At 34.1% G+C, this 19,565-nt stretch overlaps 1 protein-coding gene and 2 long non-coding RNA genes across 3 annotated transcripts; 2 read left to right on the forward strand and 1 right to left on the reverse strand.

Moving 5' to 3' along the window:
- Nucleotides 1–1,453, forward strand: LOC141719706 (glutamate receptor 3.3-like). The gene is made up of 2 exons (XM_074522078.1): nucleotides 1–135; nucleotides 854–1,453. Exons 1-2 carry the CDS (start codon nucleotides 1–3, stop codon nucleotides 1,451–1,453), a joined length of 735 nt encoding a protein of 244 aa, XP_074378179.1.
- A 1,745-nt stretch (nucleotides 1,454–3,198) lies between these two features.
- LOC141721050 (uncharacterized) lies at nucleotides 3,199–6,831 on the forward strand. Its single transcript, XR_012574643.1, has 6 exons — nucleotides 3,199–3,486; nucleotides 3,572–3,669; nucleotides 4,810–4,856; nucleotides 5,391–5,434; nucleotides 5,524–5,744; nucleotides 6,559–6,831. It is a non-coding gene; the product is annotated as an uncharacterized LOC141721050 (long non-coding RNA).
- Nucleotides 6,832–17,259: 10,428 nt separating this feature from the next.
- LOC141717172 (uncharacterized) lies at nucleotides 17,260–19,096 on the reverse strand. The gene is made up of 5 exons (XR_012573545.1): nucleotides 18,961–19,096; nucleotides 18,614–18,791; nucleotides 18,144–18,288; nucleotides 17,920–17,967; nucleotides 17,260–17,342 (listed from the first exon to the last, which is right to left on the reverse strand). It is a non-coding gene; the product is annotated as an uncharacterized LOC141717172 (long non-coding RNA).
- Between the last annotated feature and the right edge of the window lie 469 nt (nucleotides 19,097–19,565).

Here is a 19,565-nt window from a genome sequence, read left to right on the forward strand (position 1 = left end):
ATGGCTGCAACTTCATCAAACCACGCAGAGTTACTAGCAATTCATGAAGCAAGCAGAGAATGTATTTGGCTAAGGTCGGTCATTCAACATATTCGAGAATCATGTGGAATATCAAGTATTTCAGACAATCCTACAGTTTTATTCGAGAATAACTCGGCCTGCATCAAACAACTTAAGGAAGGATATATTAAAGGGGATCGAACAAAACACATATTGCCAAAATTCTTCTACACTCATGAACTTCAAGAAAATGGGGATATTGCTGTTCATCAAGTTCGCTCATGCGATAATCTGGCGGATATACTTACAAAGTCAGTACCTACATCAATATTTGAGAAGCTGAGAAATAATATGGGTATGCGGAGGTTAAAAAGTTTGCTACATCAAAATGTCAAAATGTGAGACATTTTATTCAGGGGGAGGCTGTACTCTTTTTCCTTCGTCAAGGTTTTTATCCACTGGGTTTTTCCTTACAAGGTTTTAACGAGGCAGTCAATCTTTACAATAACTCGCATTTGACAATCAAGTGGGAGTGTTAAAATATTTGAATAAAAATAAGTGATTGTCAAAGCGTATCGAGGAAGTCTCTCAAATCTTACCGAGAAAGACTTGTAAAGTTTATCGAAGAAGACTTGTAAAGCTTATTGAGGAAGTTTTGTAATACTTAATGAAGAAGATTTGAATAGCTTACTTAGTAAGCCTTGTAAACCAACTACTATAAATAGCTCATTTAGCTAATGAAATGAAACACAACTTTCTCTCCATCTTCTATTCTCATATACTTCCTCTACATTGAACATAACTAATATTTTCAGTTAAGGTTTATAACAAAGGTTTATAACAAAACTAATAGTTGCAAACGGCATGTGACAAATTGCACAACAACTTGTCCCAGAAGGCTGCAGTGGTTTGGTTGTTCGTGGCTTTAGCTATAACCTCCAGTTGTACGGCTAGTTTGACTTCGTTTCTCACAATTCAGAATCGTGATCCGCTAGTGACTAACGTAGAGACTTTAAGAAAGACCAGAGCAAAAGTTGGGTGTAATGGAAATTCTTTTGTCGTCAAGTATCTGGAAAATGTGTTGAAATTTGAACCACAAAACATTGAGAAGATATATGTAGAGGATAACTATTCTGTGGCCCTTAAGAGTGGGAAGATCGCTGCTAATTTTCTCGGAGTTCCATATATGAAAGTCCTCCTCGCTAAAAATTGTAAAGGTTTTATGGTCGGGGAGTCATTCAAAGTCGGAGGGTCTGGATTTTTATTTCTAAAGGATGCCTCATTGCTTTCGGACATCTCTCAAGCAGTTCTTAATGTATCAGAAAGCGGAACTCTACTAACGTTAGAGGAATCTATGTTGAAATCGTACACATATTCAAAATCTGAGGATGATTATGTTGAGTATAGTCTCAGATTCGACATTTTCTGGGGTCTCTTTGCGATCACACTATAGCTTTATTGATCTATTTGTTTCCTTGTGGCATCCCAAAATGGCCTAGTTTTGGCAGCAAAGTGTTTACAGAAACAAAGTCAAAGCATGAGATGCACAACATGCCTGTGGCATATGCTTCACCTCAACATGATTTAGACCAAGATGAAAACTTCTTATTTGAGGCAGAAATGATGAACCAGTGACTATATTAACAATAGTCAATAGTTTTTCAGTTTCGTCATTTTTTAGTCAGACTAGTTAAGCAAGTAGTGACACAGTGTGTGTACTAGTGTGCATAGTTAAATGAAAGACATGAATTTGCATAGGTTGGAGTCATGTAGATTACAAGAATACATGCAGCTCGCCATTGACTAAGAAAATTCAGAGCTCTGTTTCAAGTCTCTTAATTTAGAAGGTTGAAGAAGGTTGCAGGAAGCATAAATTTAAGTTCAACTCAAAAAAGCAGAGACATTCGAACTCGCTCAACAACTCCATAAAGTACAACAACAACCATAGCAGATTGCAGCTATTATCAGAAGATTATTTTTGTGGTTCTTTTCTTCCTTTTTTACATCCCCATGTTTTTCGCAGGTTTTTATCCTTCCTCAAAGATGAGTCATCTACCAGGTTTTATGGAAGTGTTGACACGTCTCTAGAGACTAACATAGGCTAGGTGACGAGGATGAGACTTAGAGACAGGTGTCATGATTCTTATACTTTCGAGAATGACTAAGACCAAGCAAGTGACAAGTAGGTGATGAACAGGATGCCTGGAAATAACTCAATCGGGAGGACAAGGAATTTCTGTAGTAGAGGAAGATTCCCGTAAGTAGAAGGGTCGGAGGGCATAAGGTGGGTAGTCATAGGCCGGAGGCAGCTAGGAATTTGCAAGACCATCAATAATCAATCAATTGCACTTCTTTTTTTGAAAACTTACAATCAACTGTAAAGTTCGAATAAGGAAAAGTTCAAATGTCAGCATCAATTCGATTATTTTTATAAAAGAAAATATTTTTAAAAAATATAATGATAATTCTGTAACTTACACTGTGCTCCCGAGTTAGAGAATAGGAGAGAAGAGAAAAGATTGAGGTGGAAAATTTTAAAAATTTATGTTCTGACCATGTTCCACAGATTTTCCTGACGATGGAAGGAGAAAGAACGGAAGAGAAGATCTGATTGATTTTGACCTAAAAACTTTCTCTCCAAAATTGGAAAGATTAGGATGGAAGGGAACTAATCATATATCCAATTTTTCAATTATCAAAAAATACCCATATTTATCTACTTTCTACAAGCATCGTCAATTTTACACTACGCCATAACTGGGCTACTCTAATACAAGTGTTATAAGCAGCGTTACATTAGCTAAGAAATTTTTATCCTATTGTAACACCTCAAAATTAGTGTTACAATAGCTATAAAATACTATTACAGAGAAATGCCGGTGTTGCACCACATGTAACACCAGTACCTAGTGTTACAATAGTTACTTTTTTAACTTTTTAAAATATTTAAGTAAAAATATTATTATAAATTAGTATTAAAATTATATTTTGGATTATTAATATATCAACAATGTAATATATATTATTATAAAATTTAAAAAATTTATTGTACATAAATATAAGTCACTTTTTTAGGTTCTTATTTAATAAAATAATAAAAAACAAATAAAAAAATAAATAAAATTATACACGTTTTAGTGAAAAATGGGCGTATATTTCCCTCGTAAATGAAAATGACTCGTACTTTAATGAAAAATGGACGGTATATTCCTCCTCCTTGTCTCTTTTCCTCTTCCACTCACCCCCTTCTTCTCACCCTAATCCTCACTCCTGACACACCCTCCCACCCAGACGCACTTCTCTCATCTTCTATATCTCTCAATTACACACGAATCGAGAAACCCTAATTTTCTCTGTAAATTGTGCACAACGGATATACAGGATGCCCTAATTTTAGCTCTACAAGTTGTAATCGATATTCGAAAACAACAATCAAGCTCTATACACGAATTAATCGAGTCCTCAACACATATCGAGTTCTAAATTGTAAGTATTTTTCGGTTCTTTTTCACTTCTTTGAAAAAATTAATCGGCCGATTTTGACAATACTTGGGTGGTTTCTGGTTACCAGAAGAGTTTGTGGACAGAGCATATTTGGGATTTTTAATCGAAGGTTCAGGAAAGACTACTTATTACAATGGCATGTCTCAGTTTCTCTCTCATTGGCCGGTACAAATCCTCCCCCCTTACCTTTTTTAATTGCTAATTTTTCGCTTGGTTTATAATTGGACCCCCAAATGTTTGATATTATGTCTCAATGAAGTTATGCTTACTTTCGCATTGTACGCGAGCTCCGATTATTTATCGGGTTTGTTTAGGTACTTGTAGTGTTTAAACTATGACTATGAAACCTTTGTTAAACACTCTTCTTTGCCATGTCTTTCCGATTTACAATTTACAATTTAGGGCTTGAAATCTATTTTGGAAGTTTAAGTTCAACAAGCAGGAAAGACTTGAGTATTCTTCTTTCAAATTATTTTAATCTTTTAATTGACCGAAAAAAGCAAATAATTATATCCTTGGCGCAAGCTACATTTAAGATATTTCTTGTCATTTTCTAAGTTTCTCAGTTGTTGAAAAATATATTAATTAAATTTATTTATAAGTTGAAAATTAACTTGAGCATTTTGAGTAGTAGGCATTTGATAGATATTTTTAGATGCTTGTTTACTCAGTGTACACTCGAAGGTGTGGTCATGTTTAACACTTAAGAAGTTTGCGTATTATATGTTTAAGTTAAGATAGACAAATGAATATTTGGAAAGCAAAAGATATTGTGCAGCCTATATTACATTGCATTATGTATTTTGATATTGTAATACAAACGTATATCTTGTGAAGGTGCTAACGTTAAATTAGAGCACCTTCTTCCTCACTTCACCAGATGCGCGAATCAGGGTATTTTTATATCATGATTCTTTGTATTGTGTTTTTGTTTGTTGTTTAATTTGTGTTTCTTCAGCTGTATTCTTGTTGTTTACTACATGTATTTTGTATAGTTTGAGTGATTTTCCCCATCCGGCCTGGTTATTATATGTCTGTTGTTGGATTCTCGTCCTGTGTTTTGTATATATTCTTTTCTTAGTGTTATAATGACCCTGGTCACATGCAGAACTTGAATGAGCTTGATTGTGGCTTGACATTACACATAGTAGTAGAATTTAATTTCTATATACGGATTAGTCATCTAATATGACATGGGTTTGCCTCACATCACAATGACACTTCGAATCACTAATGATCTGTTTGATATTGGTTCAGTTTATTTTAAATTCATCTACTGATACCTGCTTTCTTTATAAATTGTAGGCGTTCCTACCAGTTATCCAGTCATTTGGATTTGAAACTGATCTAAGGTATCACACTCGAGGGCAGGCTTTTGCTTAACACATTTCTCATTTCTGAGTATCAAAATGAGAACTCCTTTCTTTTTCCTAGAATTTAATAATTTTTAACTTTTGTTAAACAAGTATAGGTTATCCAGTTAAACTTTCTTACTAACTCCTTAAGGTTATATTAAATCTGGTACCTTGATAGAGTATCATAGATTAGTTTTGAATATCGACCCCTAAATTCTCAAAAGTAAATAAACTGATATAAGTGGTACCTTGATAGGTGATCTCGTGAATGTTCCCCTTTCTGATCAAAGAACCTAGAGTGCTTTGCTTCTTTAAAAAGAATGAGTTAAGTTCTTGTGTTTAAAGTAGTTCTGGTCAAGTCTTTCTACCAGCCCCTTGTAATAGTAACACTTAGTGGTAACATGGCAATTGTGATTAATGCAAGTTTAATTTTTAAAGTATCTGGTAAAAATAAAAGCTTATTACACATTCATATCCTGATTTTGTAGAAATGAATAGGAAAGAAATTATCCTTTTCATTGTGTATAACAGGTTCTTCAATCAGCTTTGGTACCACCACAATTGCTACAATTCAGGTTTTGGAAAACCAAATCTAGATTTAATTTACCAAATATGATTTGTACCATATATTATGTTTATCTCAGGATCTACATTCTTCATGCAGATTTCAGTTCCGCTTTGGGTTTACTCATACGAGATAGGTCAGGAAGGCGTCTAGTTCAAATGGTCAGAATGTGTAACATCTAGCCACCGGGTAGTGAAGAAAGCTCCAACAAACATAAATAAACAAAATGAAATTGTACTTTTGAGAGCTCCTATTTTCAGTTTCTGCAATGATACATTTGAGTAACCAGACTGATCTTCGTCTCACCAAACCTTAAACTTGTAAGTACTAGCACTAGAATTCTCATCGTTTTGCTCGTCCACGCCTATTATGTTGGGTTTTGTACTTATATGATTTTCTTTTAATTTGGTTGTAATTGATTTCATTTACAGTGTTTTTTATAAGTTTACATCCATAATTGGACATACAAGGTAAGTATTATCTTAGAATTGATCCTGGTCTCTTTTCCCTTTTGGGAAATATACAATTTGAGTATATTTTGGAGAATGTTTTTAAATCATCTCAAGCCTGCATCAGAGAGTGGGCGACAAACCCCCAAGCAATTGAGAGGAAAAACTGTCAATAAATTACATATAGTCTTGAGACCAAAGTATATTATTAAGCGCATTTAAACAGCTCACTAATTTCTTAAAGTACATAGTGAATAGGCAAATAATCAGATGATTATCCCTAATGTCTTTTTAGTTTCAGTCAGAAATGCAACTACACTTATCTCATGCAGAGCAGCAATACAGTACAATAAGCTTGTTAAAAAATTTAATATCTTGCCTCCTATTTTTCTAGGCCAGATCTCCGGTTCATCTGTTAATTACTTGCTACCATATCTTGATAACTATAATCTAATTTTATATATTATGTTATTCACTGCTTGAGTAGAGGAGCGTCTGTTTCTATAACATGCTTGTGAATACTAAAGGCCGTCAACTGGGAGGCAAAACGTAGGCACAGTTTTACAAAATAATTACCGGAAAATAAGTTAGTTTAAATTTCATCTTCTTGAAAAATTGTCTAATAGGTAAGTGAGTCATTCAATGCCATCATTTTACTGATCTTGGTTTGTTGTATAATGAACAGTGTATTCAGGTGCAGGGGACTCATGGCTGCTTAAAGATTTAATATCTGCACCACTTACATTTGCTTTTATGGGAAGAAGGGGATCAACATAGCTACAAAGTAGTAATAACCTTCGTTGTAGTTTGGATATATTTGGAGTATGGTTAATTGATCGATCGTATTCTGTAATTTTATGTGGTGTTTGTAATATTTTGGATTTGTATTGTAGATTTTAAACAGAACATGTATTTCAAATTTTAAAATTAAATGTTATATATGCCTATTATAGTGTAATGTATGTTTTAATTTAGTGTTAGATTACAAATGCTACTATTACTTAATTAAAAATATTGGTGTTACAATTGATAGAACAGACTGTTATAATAAGTTATATGGGACCCACAGGTGGTCCCACTTATGCAATCTTGATGAAACTATTGTATCACTCATTTTGCGTTACATTTGCACCTGTTAGTGTTACAGTAGGTGCCTATTGTAACATTTTCCTCTCGGTTACAATAGATTAGTGAAGTGTTACATTAGGGTGTCTATTGTAATGCTCGTATACGTAACACCCTCTGGTGTTACAATAGACCTATTGTAATGCTTTTAGGGCCTATTGTAACACCACTTAGGCATTACAATAACCCACTTATGGCGTAGTGTTATAAACTCAGCCTCTCAGTCGCACAAAGGTCATTGCTCCACCTTCTTCTTCTTCTTCTTCTTCTTCTTCTTCTTCTTCTTCTTCTTCTTCTTCTTCTGGGAAAATCAATAACCAGGTATTTTTTTTACAAATTTCAAATGTTATACTCCGTGCATACTTGTGTGTTTAAATATATAACCTGAACCTTATAAATTGTTGTTTTGTTGTTATTATAACACATACATACATGTACATGTTTGTGTCAGATTTAATTTTTTTTTAAAAAAATTAGTCAATTCTTTTGTTAGTGTCGATCATTGGTTATCGTTTTGTAAATTATTAATATAACGTAGTTGTTTAATATTTGTAAGGATGGATACTACTATATTTGAGAGAGTAAGTCAACTTCGTCGTTGGATACAAATGCGGCAATTAGCTGCTACTCAACTACTTTGTCTTGTTATGATATTTATCGTGCATCGAAAAAATCAGCAAATTAAACGTGTAAAGGTTCCTAGTAGAGAGCTTAGATTGCATAGACAAAGAAGCTTTCTTAAAAAGTGTAATATGTTAGTAAGTGATGGACGTCTCCGAGCAACCCAACGAATGTCAGTTGAAGAACAAGTTGCTAGGTTTTTACATATGGTAGGTAGTGATGAGATTTTTTTTTTTATTTCTTGAATATATCGTCGATCTTCCTCACCCACAAATAGAACTTTTCATAGAGTTCTAAACGCAATATTAGCGGTAAAGGATCATTTTCTTCACCAACCCAATGAACAAACTGTTCCGCCCAAGAAAAAAAAATCTGTATTTTAAGGTAATTGTAACTTGTAATACACTAATACTTATAGTATATTTAAATCTTGGAAAATATATTAATATAAAATAACTATATATTTCGGGAATGTGTCGGTGCTATTAATGGAACACATGTCCGTGTTAGAGTGCCTGGCAAAGATGTTATGAAATATCGTGGTCGGAATGGATATCTGACAATAAATGTATTGGCTGCATGTACCTTTAATTTAAAGTTTACATATCTTTTATGTGGTTGGGAAGGCACCGCATCAGATTCAAAAATAGTAAAAGATCCATTGTCTAGAGACGAAAAATTAATAATTCCCAATAGCAATGATTGTTATAAATAGTGAATGTTAGTCCTACTTTTTTTATTATATATATTATAATTCTTATTTTTTTGTATATAGGTAAATATTACTTAGTTGATGCGGGTCTGCCTCATAGAAAGGATTGATTGCTCCATTTAGAGGTGTCTGTTATCATCTGAAAGAGTATTCGACTCGTGGACCTCATAATCCAAGAGAATTGTTTAATCACCATCATGCATCTTTAACGAATACTATTAAACATGCATTTGGTGTTTTGAAAAAAAAAGATTTTCAATTATTAGAAGCACGAATGAGCCATTTTATTCGGGTAAAACACAATCATACATATTTCTTGCTTGTTGCATCCTACGTAACTTTTTACAAGTTGAAGATCGTGATCTAAAAGCTGAAGAAGAAGTAATGAAAGAGTTAGAAAATGAGGATCATGAGATAACATTTGTTGCACCAAGGGAAAGGAGTGAAGATGATGTTGTTAGTCCCTAACAATGCAACAAGAATTACAGAAGGGGGGTTGAATGGAATTCTTGAACCTTTTTCAAAAATATAAAATGTTCTAACTTAAGATATATATGACAGTGTTTTGATTTGCAAAGTGCAGAATAACAAGTTAAATATGAATCAAAACACAAAGTAATAAAAACACAAGTCTTTAAAACTTTCTGGTGGATTAGAAAGTATCCACCATATATATATATATATATATATATATATACATACATATATATCGAGAGAACTCTGTAAAGTTTGAATCAGCTGCTTACAAATAAGAATAACTAAACTTACAGAGAAATGCTCTGGATACAGCTTACAAATATTTCTCTGAGAATTTTCTTGCTTATTCTTGTTATTGTTCTAATTGCTACTCTGGTTTATATATCACCAAGATTACACAGTAATAAGACAAGATAATAAAACAAAACCTATCAAGTCTAATACTATGCTACTTCATTACTCTATTCCAACATCTTTGAATATCTTCAAAATAGCATGGAAATGGCAATGCTTCTTTTTTCTCAAAAACCCAGTTGAATAGGCTTCCACATTCCTTTTGTATACACTCGACGTATGTGACTTTATTGTCACTGTCAACAGATGTTTGAATTGATTATCCGTCGGGTACATGATCATCCGTCGGGTTGCCTTGTTGATCATCCGTCGAGTAGGATTATTGTTTATCCGTCGGGTAGCTATTTGGCACTTGACTTCATTTCTTTTATGCAGAATTACAAGACATCATCTATGTACAATTAATCAACCTATTCTTCATATCTAATTAAAGTCAACATGACTTATATGCTACTACAAAATTTAAACAAAGGTGTTTGCAGAAATGTGCTACATGACTTATTATTACATAAGCTACTCACTCGATGGATGTCAAATCATCATCCGTCGGGACTGTATTGAGTCATCTGTCGGGACTATATTTTCTTATCCGTCGAGTGCTACATAATACACTAAGTTGAATCTACTAAGGTATTTTGTTAATGAAATCATCAAGTTCACAACATATACACAACAATCTCCCCCAATTTATGTCTACTAGAATTGTAGCCATAAATTAATAGAAACTTGATGATAACGAAACACCCTAAAAATACAAATTTAAATGGAAGTAGATAAAACTGCAAAGTGCTGCAATTATCAAAATGTACAAAGATTTGCTCACAGTCATTTTCAAGGTGCTCCTCTAGCCTGAGCAGATTAATTTATTTCCCTGAAGATCTGGATCTCTTTCTAAGCTTTCTGTTGTTTTCTTCTATCTGATTTTGGAGTTGTCTGTGGAATTCCAGTTCATCAGATTTTGAGAGATTTAGCATTTCTTGCATTTCCAAAAGAGTCTCATTGCTAGAGATGCTCAATTGGTCTTCTAATCTGAAGAATCTCTCAACTCCTTTATCATCCATGAATTCCATCAGCCAGTAGGGCCTTAGATGCACTCTACTCCCTGTATAAGGAATAGTTAGAGTCTTTGGGAGTGCATCTTTGGCTCTAATACTCCTCAGTTCTTCAATCTTCTTTAGAACAAGTCTTCTAGCTGTCACATTGAATCCAAAGTTCTTCTTGAAGGATAAATAAACCTTTATCAGCACAAATTGGTTTTCTTGAAGGATCCTGTGAAGTGGTCACTGTATCTCTTTTCCTCCCTTATACTTGAATACTAACCTTTCAGGTAGATTCCTGTAAGCATCAATCCCTCTAACTTCTTCCAGTTCATCTAGATAGAGGTTTAAATCTGAGAATTACTTGATGTCACAGATGTACATGATGTCTCCCTTATTGACTTTGGTTTGAGCTTTGGTTAGGGACTTGGATCTGAGAGTTGAGGGCTTCACTTTCTTGACTGCTCTGGTTTTTGTCTTCTTTAGCTTCATGAAGTGAGGTAGATTGAGTTCAGCTATTAGTAGACTGTCCCAGTCTATTGGTTCATCCTTTGAATTGATAGGTTCACCATGAAAATTCTTGGATGGATCTATCTTGAATTCTACATGTGCCACAAAGGGCATGGATGTTTGAGTTGTTGTAGAAATAGACTCTTTGGGAAAGTACCCCTCCATCTCCTCATCACTGAAATCCAATTTTCTCTTGATTCTTTGCTTGTACCTTGGCTTCTTTGTCTGTGGAGGTTCATTTTACATTACTTGATCTTGAGTTTCAACAGTTTCAGATGGTTGTGCAGAAATTTGTTGTGTGGGTTTCACAGCTTGTAGCTTGGCCAAGATAGCAGCTTGCTCCTTCTTTTGTTTGACCTTTTTAGCATCTAGAGCAGCTTGCTTCTTTTCTTGCTTCAATTTTTCCTTTTCTTCTCTCTTTGCTTCAGCAAATTGAGGGGGTCCAGCCACCACACAAATCTCCTTACCATTCCTGAAAATTTTAGCAATTCTTCTTTTCAATGGTGAATCAGCTGGATCCTTGTAGAATGCTATAGACCTGGCCAACAGCTTCTTTTCATTAGGCTTTGGTGTCTCATACACTGTGTCCAAGGGGTTCTTTAGTGAAGATTTTGGATAGTTCACCCTTGGCTTCAAAATTAGCTTAGCCTTTTGAGATTTAATGCAAGATGGTTGTCCTCTTTCCAGATTTTTCATGCTCATTTCATTCACAGAGATTTGTTTGACTTCATAGTGATGAATGGCTGATTTTTCTGGCTTCTTTACTAGCCCAAATCTCTTTTAAATATCCTTATCAATTTTCTCCTAGTTGATTGGGCTTAACTGCTTAACTGCTTCTTTCTTTGTTTTTGTTTTTGAAATTTCGGATTTGGTAGCTTGGGTAGGCAACTGTTGGGTCAATGACACAGTTTCCATAACTACACTGGAATGCAAAGAAGTTTGTGAGGCTGGAAGAGTAGAGACAGTTGAACTTACCTCACTTACCTGAGGTGCCTCCATAACAGGAAAATAGAAGAGTGGCACCTCTTTGTGATGGTTTGCCCTGTTCAAATCTGCAATGATTTTTCTTTCTTGAACCCAACAATCTAATTTGTTAGTTGGGTTCTCAAGCACAATATCCTCAGAGAGGTGGTTAGCAATCATCATTAAAAATCTAGCATAGTAAACATTTTTACCCCTCTTATTTAGCTCTCCTAACTTAAACCCCAACTCAAATATGACAAGATTACTAAAGTTGAAGAATTTATCAGTTACTAGCATGTAAAGCATGTTAAGCATAGAAATATTAACTAAATCAAAATTGCTAATTTTACCAGAAAATACTTTAGTAACTACATCACATAAATAACTCCATTCCTTCTTAAGACCCAACCTCCTAATTTCACTTAATTTGGAAGTAGAGAGTGCATAGCCCATGAAATTAAGTATATTAACAATGTCAGTGTCTCTGTGTGGTGAAGTTACAGTATTATCAGGAATTTTGAACATGCTTTAATAATATCACTATTAACACAGAATTCCTTACTTTTAATAGTGAAAGTGATAGTCTTATCAGTTGAGTTGTATGTTGCAGTCATCTACATCTCTTCAACAACTTCACAGTAGATGGTGGGTGATTCCAGCATGGCATTGTTGAGTTTGCAGTTCTTCACAAAATCCATCATTTTGTGGTAGTCGCCAGACTGTTGAATCCCCTTGTTCACAAGCGCAGTGAAGTTGTTTTTCTCATAGATAAATCTGGTTTGAGACATGATCTTGACGACTGGTGCCATTGTTAGAGAGTAAAAGAAAACTTGCAGAGAGAGAGAGAGTAAGTGCTTTTGAGAAAGAGAGAAGTTAGAGCAGATGATTTGAGAGTGATAAAAGAAAAGCAGTGAAAATGAATTATGCTTTTATACTCTCTCAAAAATTACTGTAAAAAATAATAAAGTAAAATTAAGTGACCAATAAGAATTGCCCAAAATAGCCGTTTAAAAATAAACTCTAAAAATTCCATCAATTATCCGTCGTGTTATGCTTACAAACTGTAAGTATACTTGATGGATAATGTTCAGAGAATCAACGACTAAAAATAAGACAATTCGACGGATGAGGATAAATCAGTTATCCGTCGAGACATAAAATATTTCAGAAAAATAATTAATTTTATTAACAATATGTATACCGACGGATGATCAAACTCGATGGATAATGATCATCCGTCGAGATGTAAATTTTGACTTAGCCAAAATTTCATCCAAGACTGAAAAATCAATTAAATTTCTGGCTGCATTACAACTTGCAAAATATCTATAAAGATTCAAGAGTAATTTAGCATACCTAACTCACTTACCAACCTTGAAAAGGTGGATTCATCCAGTGGCTTGGTAAATATATTTGCAAGCTGATTTTCACTTGGAACAAAATGTAGTTCCACAGTACCATTCATTACATGTTCCCTTATGAAGTGGTACTTGATGTCTATGTGCTTTATTCTTGAATATTGTACCGGATTTTCAGTGATGGCAATTGCACTTGTGTTATCACAGAAAATAGGAATTCTTTCCACTTGCAGACCATAGTTTAGCAATTGGTTTCTCATCCACAAAATCTGTGCACAGCAACTGCCAGTAGCAATATACTCAGCTTCAGCTATAGAAGTAGAAACTGAATTTTGCTTTTTACTAAACCAGGACAGAAGTTTTTTTCCTAGAAATTGACAGGTTCCTATAGTACTTTTTCTATCAATTCTACAACCTGCATAATCTGCATCCGAATAACTAGTTAGATCAAAACCAGAATCTCTAGAGTACCAAATGCCAAGTTTTGGTGTTCCCTTGAGATATCTGAAAATTCTCTTAATAGCTACTAAGTGAGATTCTCTAGAATCAGCCTGAAATCTAGCACAAAGACATGTAGAAAACATTATATCTGGCCTACTAGCTGTTAAGTACAGAAGTGAGTCAACAATGCCCCTATAACTTGAAATATCCACAGATTTTTCAGTATTGTTTAATTCAAGCTTAGTTGTAGTGGCCATGGGAGTTTTTGCAGATGTGCAATACATTAGATCAAACTTCTTTATAAGATCATAAATGTATTTAGTTTGACTAATGAATATTCCATCACTAACTTGCTTAACTTGCAACCCAAGAAAGTAAGTTAGTTCTCCCACCATGCTCATTTCATACTTACTTTGCATCAATTTGGCAAACTTTTTGTAAAGTTTTTCATCTGTAGAGCCAAAAATAATGTCATCTACATAAATTTGAACAAGTATACTAGAGCCATTAACATTTCTACAGAATAAAGTTTTGTCTACAGTACCTCTAGTGAAGTGATTCTCTAAAAGAAACTTTGACAAAGTGTCATACCAGGCTCTAGGTGCTGGCTTCAGTCTATAAAGTGCTTTCAAAAGATAGTAAACATATTCTAGAAAATTTGGATTTTCAAAACCAGGAGGTTGACTGACATATACTTCCTCCTCCAAATCGCCATTCAGAAAGGCACTTTTGACATCCATTTGATAGACCTTGAAATTGGCATGGGCTGCATAGGCTAAGAAGATTCTGATGGCTTCAAGTCTTACAACAGGAGCAAAAGTTTCATCAAAATCTATTCCTTCTTGTTGACAGTAGCCCTTAGCAACCAATCTAGCTTTGTTCCTGACCACTATGCCATTTTCATCCATCTTGTTTCTGAATACCCATTTGGTGTCTATTGGATTCTTTCCTTTAGGCTTGGGTACCAGCTTCCATACCTTATTCCTTTCAAATTGGTTTAGCTCCTCCTGCATAGCTAAAATCCAATCAGGATCCAACAAAGCTTCTTCTACCTTCTTTGGTTCTTCCTTAGAGAGAAAGCTGCTATATAGACATTCTTCTTGAGTTGCTCTCCTTGTTTGAACTCTAGAAGATACATCACAAATGGGAAGCTCAAAGGGGTGATCCTTTGTCCATTTCCTTCGTTGAGGTAGATTAGCTCTTGAATGAATAGGCCTCATTGTTGTCTTGATGTGTGATTGAGTTTTGATTATTAGAAACTCCCCCTGAGTTAATGGATCTTTGATTTGAGAAAGGGGAACTTTCTGTAAGTGATCTATTCTGACTTTCAGCTTCTTTTGAAGACCCGACGGATGGAGAATTTTGAGTACCGACGAATGAAGCTGGTTGTCTCCCGACGGATAAAGCAGATTGCCTCATGACGGATGAAGCATTTTGGAACTCGACAAATGCTGAATTTTGTGCTTCATTGGTAGTGGATTTTTCTACATTATCCTTTGATACTATTTCTTGATCACTTTCATCATCACTGTCATCACTAACCATCTCCGCATTATCAAATTTGAGGCTCTTATGGTAATCTCCATCTTGCAGTCCTTCAATCTTTTTATCATCAAACACAACATGTATTGATTCTACAACAATGTTGGTTCTCAGATTGTAGACTCTGTATGCTTTACCAACAGCATATCCAACAAAACTTCCTTCATCTGCTTTAGCATCAAACTTCCCATTCTGATCAGTTTGATTTTCCAAGATATAACATTTGCAGCCAAAGACATGAAGAAAATTTAGAGTTGGCTTCTTGTTCTTGAAAAATTGATAGGGAGTCATGCATTTTGCTTGATTAACCAGAGAAATATTCTGAGTGTAGCATGCAGTATTTATAACTTCAGCCCAGAAATATGTTGGTAACTTAGATTCTTCAAGCATTATCCTTGCAGCTTCAATAAGTGATCTATTCTTTCTTTCTACTACTCCATTTTGTTGTGGAGTTCTTGCTGTTGAAAACTCATGCAAAATCCCATTTTCTTCACAAAATACTCTCATGACAGAATTCTTGAACTCAGTTCCATTGTCACTCCTGATTCTTCTAACTTTGAAATCAGGATGATTATTGACTTGCCTTATGTGATTGATGATGATTTCACTAGCCTCATCTTTGGACTTAAGGAAATATGTCCAAGCGAACTTTGAGAAATCATCTATAATTACTAGGCAAAATCTTTTCCTTGAGATGGACAACACATTAACTGGTCCAAACAAATCCATATGCAGCAGTTGCAAAGGTTCTTCAATTGTTGAATCAAGCTTCTTTCTGAATGATGCTTTAATTTGCTTTCCCTTTTGGCAAGCATCACACAGTCCATTCTTAGAAAACTCCGCTTGAGGAATGCCTCTAACCAGTTCTTTCTTTACAAGTTCAGTCATGGTCTTGAAGTTTAGATGGGATAGCTTCTTGTGCCAAAGCCAACTTTCATCTTGACTTGCTTTACTGAGAAGACAAGTAACAGATTCTGCATTTGATGAGTTAAAGTCAGCTAGGTACACATTCCCTTTTCTCACTCTAGTGAGAACCACTTTGTTGCTCCTCTTGTTTGTCACAACACAGGCTTATGAGTTGAAGGTTACTGAATTGCCTTTATCACACAGCTGGCTGATACTCAACAAATTGTGCTTAAGACCATCCACTAAGGTAACCTCCTCAATGATAACATTGTCTTTTGAAATCAAGCCATATCCCACAGTATAACCCTTGTTGTCATCTCCAAAAGTAAGACTTGGGCCAGCTCTCTCTTTGAACTCTGTGAACAGGGTAGAATCACCAGTCATGTGTCTTGAACAACCATTATCCAAGTAACATAGATTCTTTTTGTTTCCCTGCACACATTAAAATCAAATCAAGTTGATTTTGGTACCCAAGTTTCCTTGGGTCCTGCCTTGTTAGCTTTCTTTTTTTGTTTCTTAGGTTTGATCTCATTTGACTTGAGGATATCAGATTCATCCTTAGTCATTTGAGTTGGACCTTTGAAACCATTCATTACAGCAGAATTATTATGCACATTTTGATGAACAGGTCAAATTATTATGCACATTTTGCAGAAATGTATTGTTAAAAAACTCACTACACCATAGAATGGCTATAACACCAACAAAAATATATTGCCTTATGTGCTATTTATGTTGCAATAGAATTTATTGCAATAAATATGTAAAATTTTGGCATTGCATCCGATGGTGATGCAATAGAGGTCCTATAGCAACATTTTAAGCCAATTACAGCAATAACAAAATGTTATTACAATAAATCATATGTAGCAACAAGATGTATTTTACAGCAACGCAGTTAAATCATTGCAATAGCTATTTTTATCAGCTAAATAACCACCTTAACGCAACATTAATTGGTCCAATTGCAATAAAAATTAAGGTCAAATTTGACAAATGTTGCAACAATTTTGAACCAATTGCAATATTTTATAGCTGATGTAATTATAAATGGCAACATATTTGGACAAAATTGCAACAGTATTTTTAAAAAAATAATAATATGGTCTGACTATAAATAGAGTATGGTAGACATTTTTTATGCCATAAAACCAAACATCAATATCATTTATAAGTATCATAACCAATTCAAAAGCAGCTCTCAGGCTATCTCAACATCATTTTACAAAGCATAAATTAAGTAAAAGATAAAACGACAAAAGTAATCTAGCTATTTGTACAAAGTTCAAACTACAAAATTAAACATAAAGCAATCCGATGCAAAAACTTCAAGTGGATAGCTCGGATGATTCGGTCTCCAAATCTGTTTTATATATGCTTTTAACATATTTCTCCATTTTTTAGTGCCACAATCTCATTCCACCTGCACGGTTCAGACATATGTATTAAGTTAATAGATGTACTAAAATTGAATTTATATACAAAAACATATCATATGTTATCTGATCGTATTAATTTTTTTACTGGTGTTTTAGTTAAAAACTATAGAATAAAGCTAAAGGAAGGTTTAGCTAGCATCGTTAGGTATGACTCTTACAGTATTCAGAACTGTTTAACTTGCCCACAAATGTTTGAAATGTTTGTACTGGCCCTGCAAATCTAAATTTATCACCACCAGCACATCACATAAGTAGCAACAGATCAAAAAGTGAGATAGGTGCTATACTCGTTTAAAATGATTATAAATCTTTTATTAGCTTTGTAGAAGTTATAGTCGGTTAATCAAAATATATACTGATAAAAGTCTATATCCAATGTAAAATTAACAGAAAAATCATCTCTATTTTAACTTACACTCGTGTTAGACTCTAAAAATTTAATTAAGCAAGGTTCTGATTACTTTTCTCTTATTACACACACATCAGCACATGAACATACATTTATCATGTGACCTGAATGAAAAACAAGAATATATTAAAAGGAAAGTCAAAACAACATACCATAGATATTACACAATCTCTCACTTTAACTTCCAACTCCTGATAGACCTGAAACCAAGGTAAAAGTTCCAACAATATTAAAAGTAGTCTAACTTTCTACTACCTTTGCTTCATCTTAATGCATCAAAATTGTAACAACAGGGTATAACACACTTCCAAAGAATGTACACCAGACATGTATCAGAATCAATAGCTGAAAATAGAAGAGCAAAACTAATAGTTACCAGATCCGAGAAGCACACAAATGCAACTTCATTAACTGCGGGAAATGACCTCCGCGCAATGAAGTACTTATGAATGTTATACATATGTGTATATTAATAGGCTCATATATATTCTCCACTTGAATGCAGAAAAAACCATATCCTTCTGCACCAACAAACTAAAATTAGTAAATTTCTCAAATCGAAATCACGAAATCCTAGTTGCATACTTCTGTCATATTTTCTCTAAATCCAGAAACAAATAAGAAATAAGGAACAAAGTTTCACAAAGCACAATTCAGTAATATGAAAACATCACAAAGCTTCAAATTAAATTGTAAATAAAATGCAACATTAAGTATATTTGTTTTATCAGTTATTAAGGGTACAAGAAAACACTGAAAAGAACCTAAATGTAAATTACTGCATTAAATACGAAATATACATATGTAACTACTCCATTGCTAAATTCAGTAATCAATCTATCATACATCAAGTCGCAAACATCTCGAATTACGTCTCCCTGTTTAGTCACTTCTGGATGGAACAAGGAGTAATTGTAGATTTCAACGACATTTTTCGACGGTTTTCCGTCCAGAGCTTCGGCAATTAAGCAAACGGCTTGAATTCGCTGATGACGGTGAGATGAGAAGCACCGACCGACATTATCTGAGGTTAATTATACAGATGAGTTGTGTATCTATACAACATTAACACCCCCAGAAAATAAGAATGAACATATACAACATACTCTATTAAGATTTGAAAAAAAAGCATACTCAATTAAACCCAAATTTATAATCGATTTGGGTGGAAACATATAAGGTCGATGATTTACCTTTCTACAGCTTCAAGCTTCTTCCAGCTTGATTTCATTTTCTTCAAGCTTCAATCGATTTAAACTTTGAGCTTCAATATCCGTCTCTCTCTCCTGCGGTGTTGTGTTTGTGTGAGTTCGTTGTGTCGAGTGTGTTGTATCTGGGCGAACTATTATCCCAGAGTGTGTGTTCTTACTTTTATGTTTTATGTTTTCTTTTTCTTTTTATTATTTTTGGTAAGCCCATCAAGATATCCTCCTATACATTTCAGAAGCCCGCCTAAAATTTTAGCCTAAATTTTGGATATATTGCAACGACTTAAAATAAATATTGCAATAGAACACAACATTTTAATTCCCTCCAATTTTTTCCCGTCTTATTGCAAAGTTTTTAAAAGTTCTTGCAATATATGTAATGTACCCTCTCAATAGCAACAGTTTTTGACATATTTTTTGAAAAATGGTTGCCATAGCCATTCTATGGTGTAGTGACTAATACAGAGTTCTAAGAGAAATAGAAGTACTGTAAATATAACACAATCTGAATAAATTTATTATTTCAACAAAAAGTAATATATAATTATACGAGAAGTAGAAGTATTGTAATTATACTATGATTTCAATAA

The sequence above is a fragment of the Apium graveolens genome, chromosome 4, assembly GCF_009905375.1.
Source record: "Apium graveolens cultivar Ventura chromosome 4, ASM990537v1, whole genome shotgun sequence".
Taxonomy (NCBI): Eukaryota; Viridiplantae; Streptophyta; class Magnoliopsida; order Apiales; family Apiaceae; genus Apium; species Apium graveolens.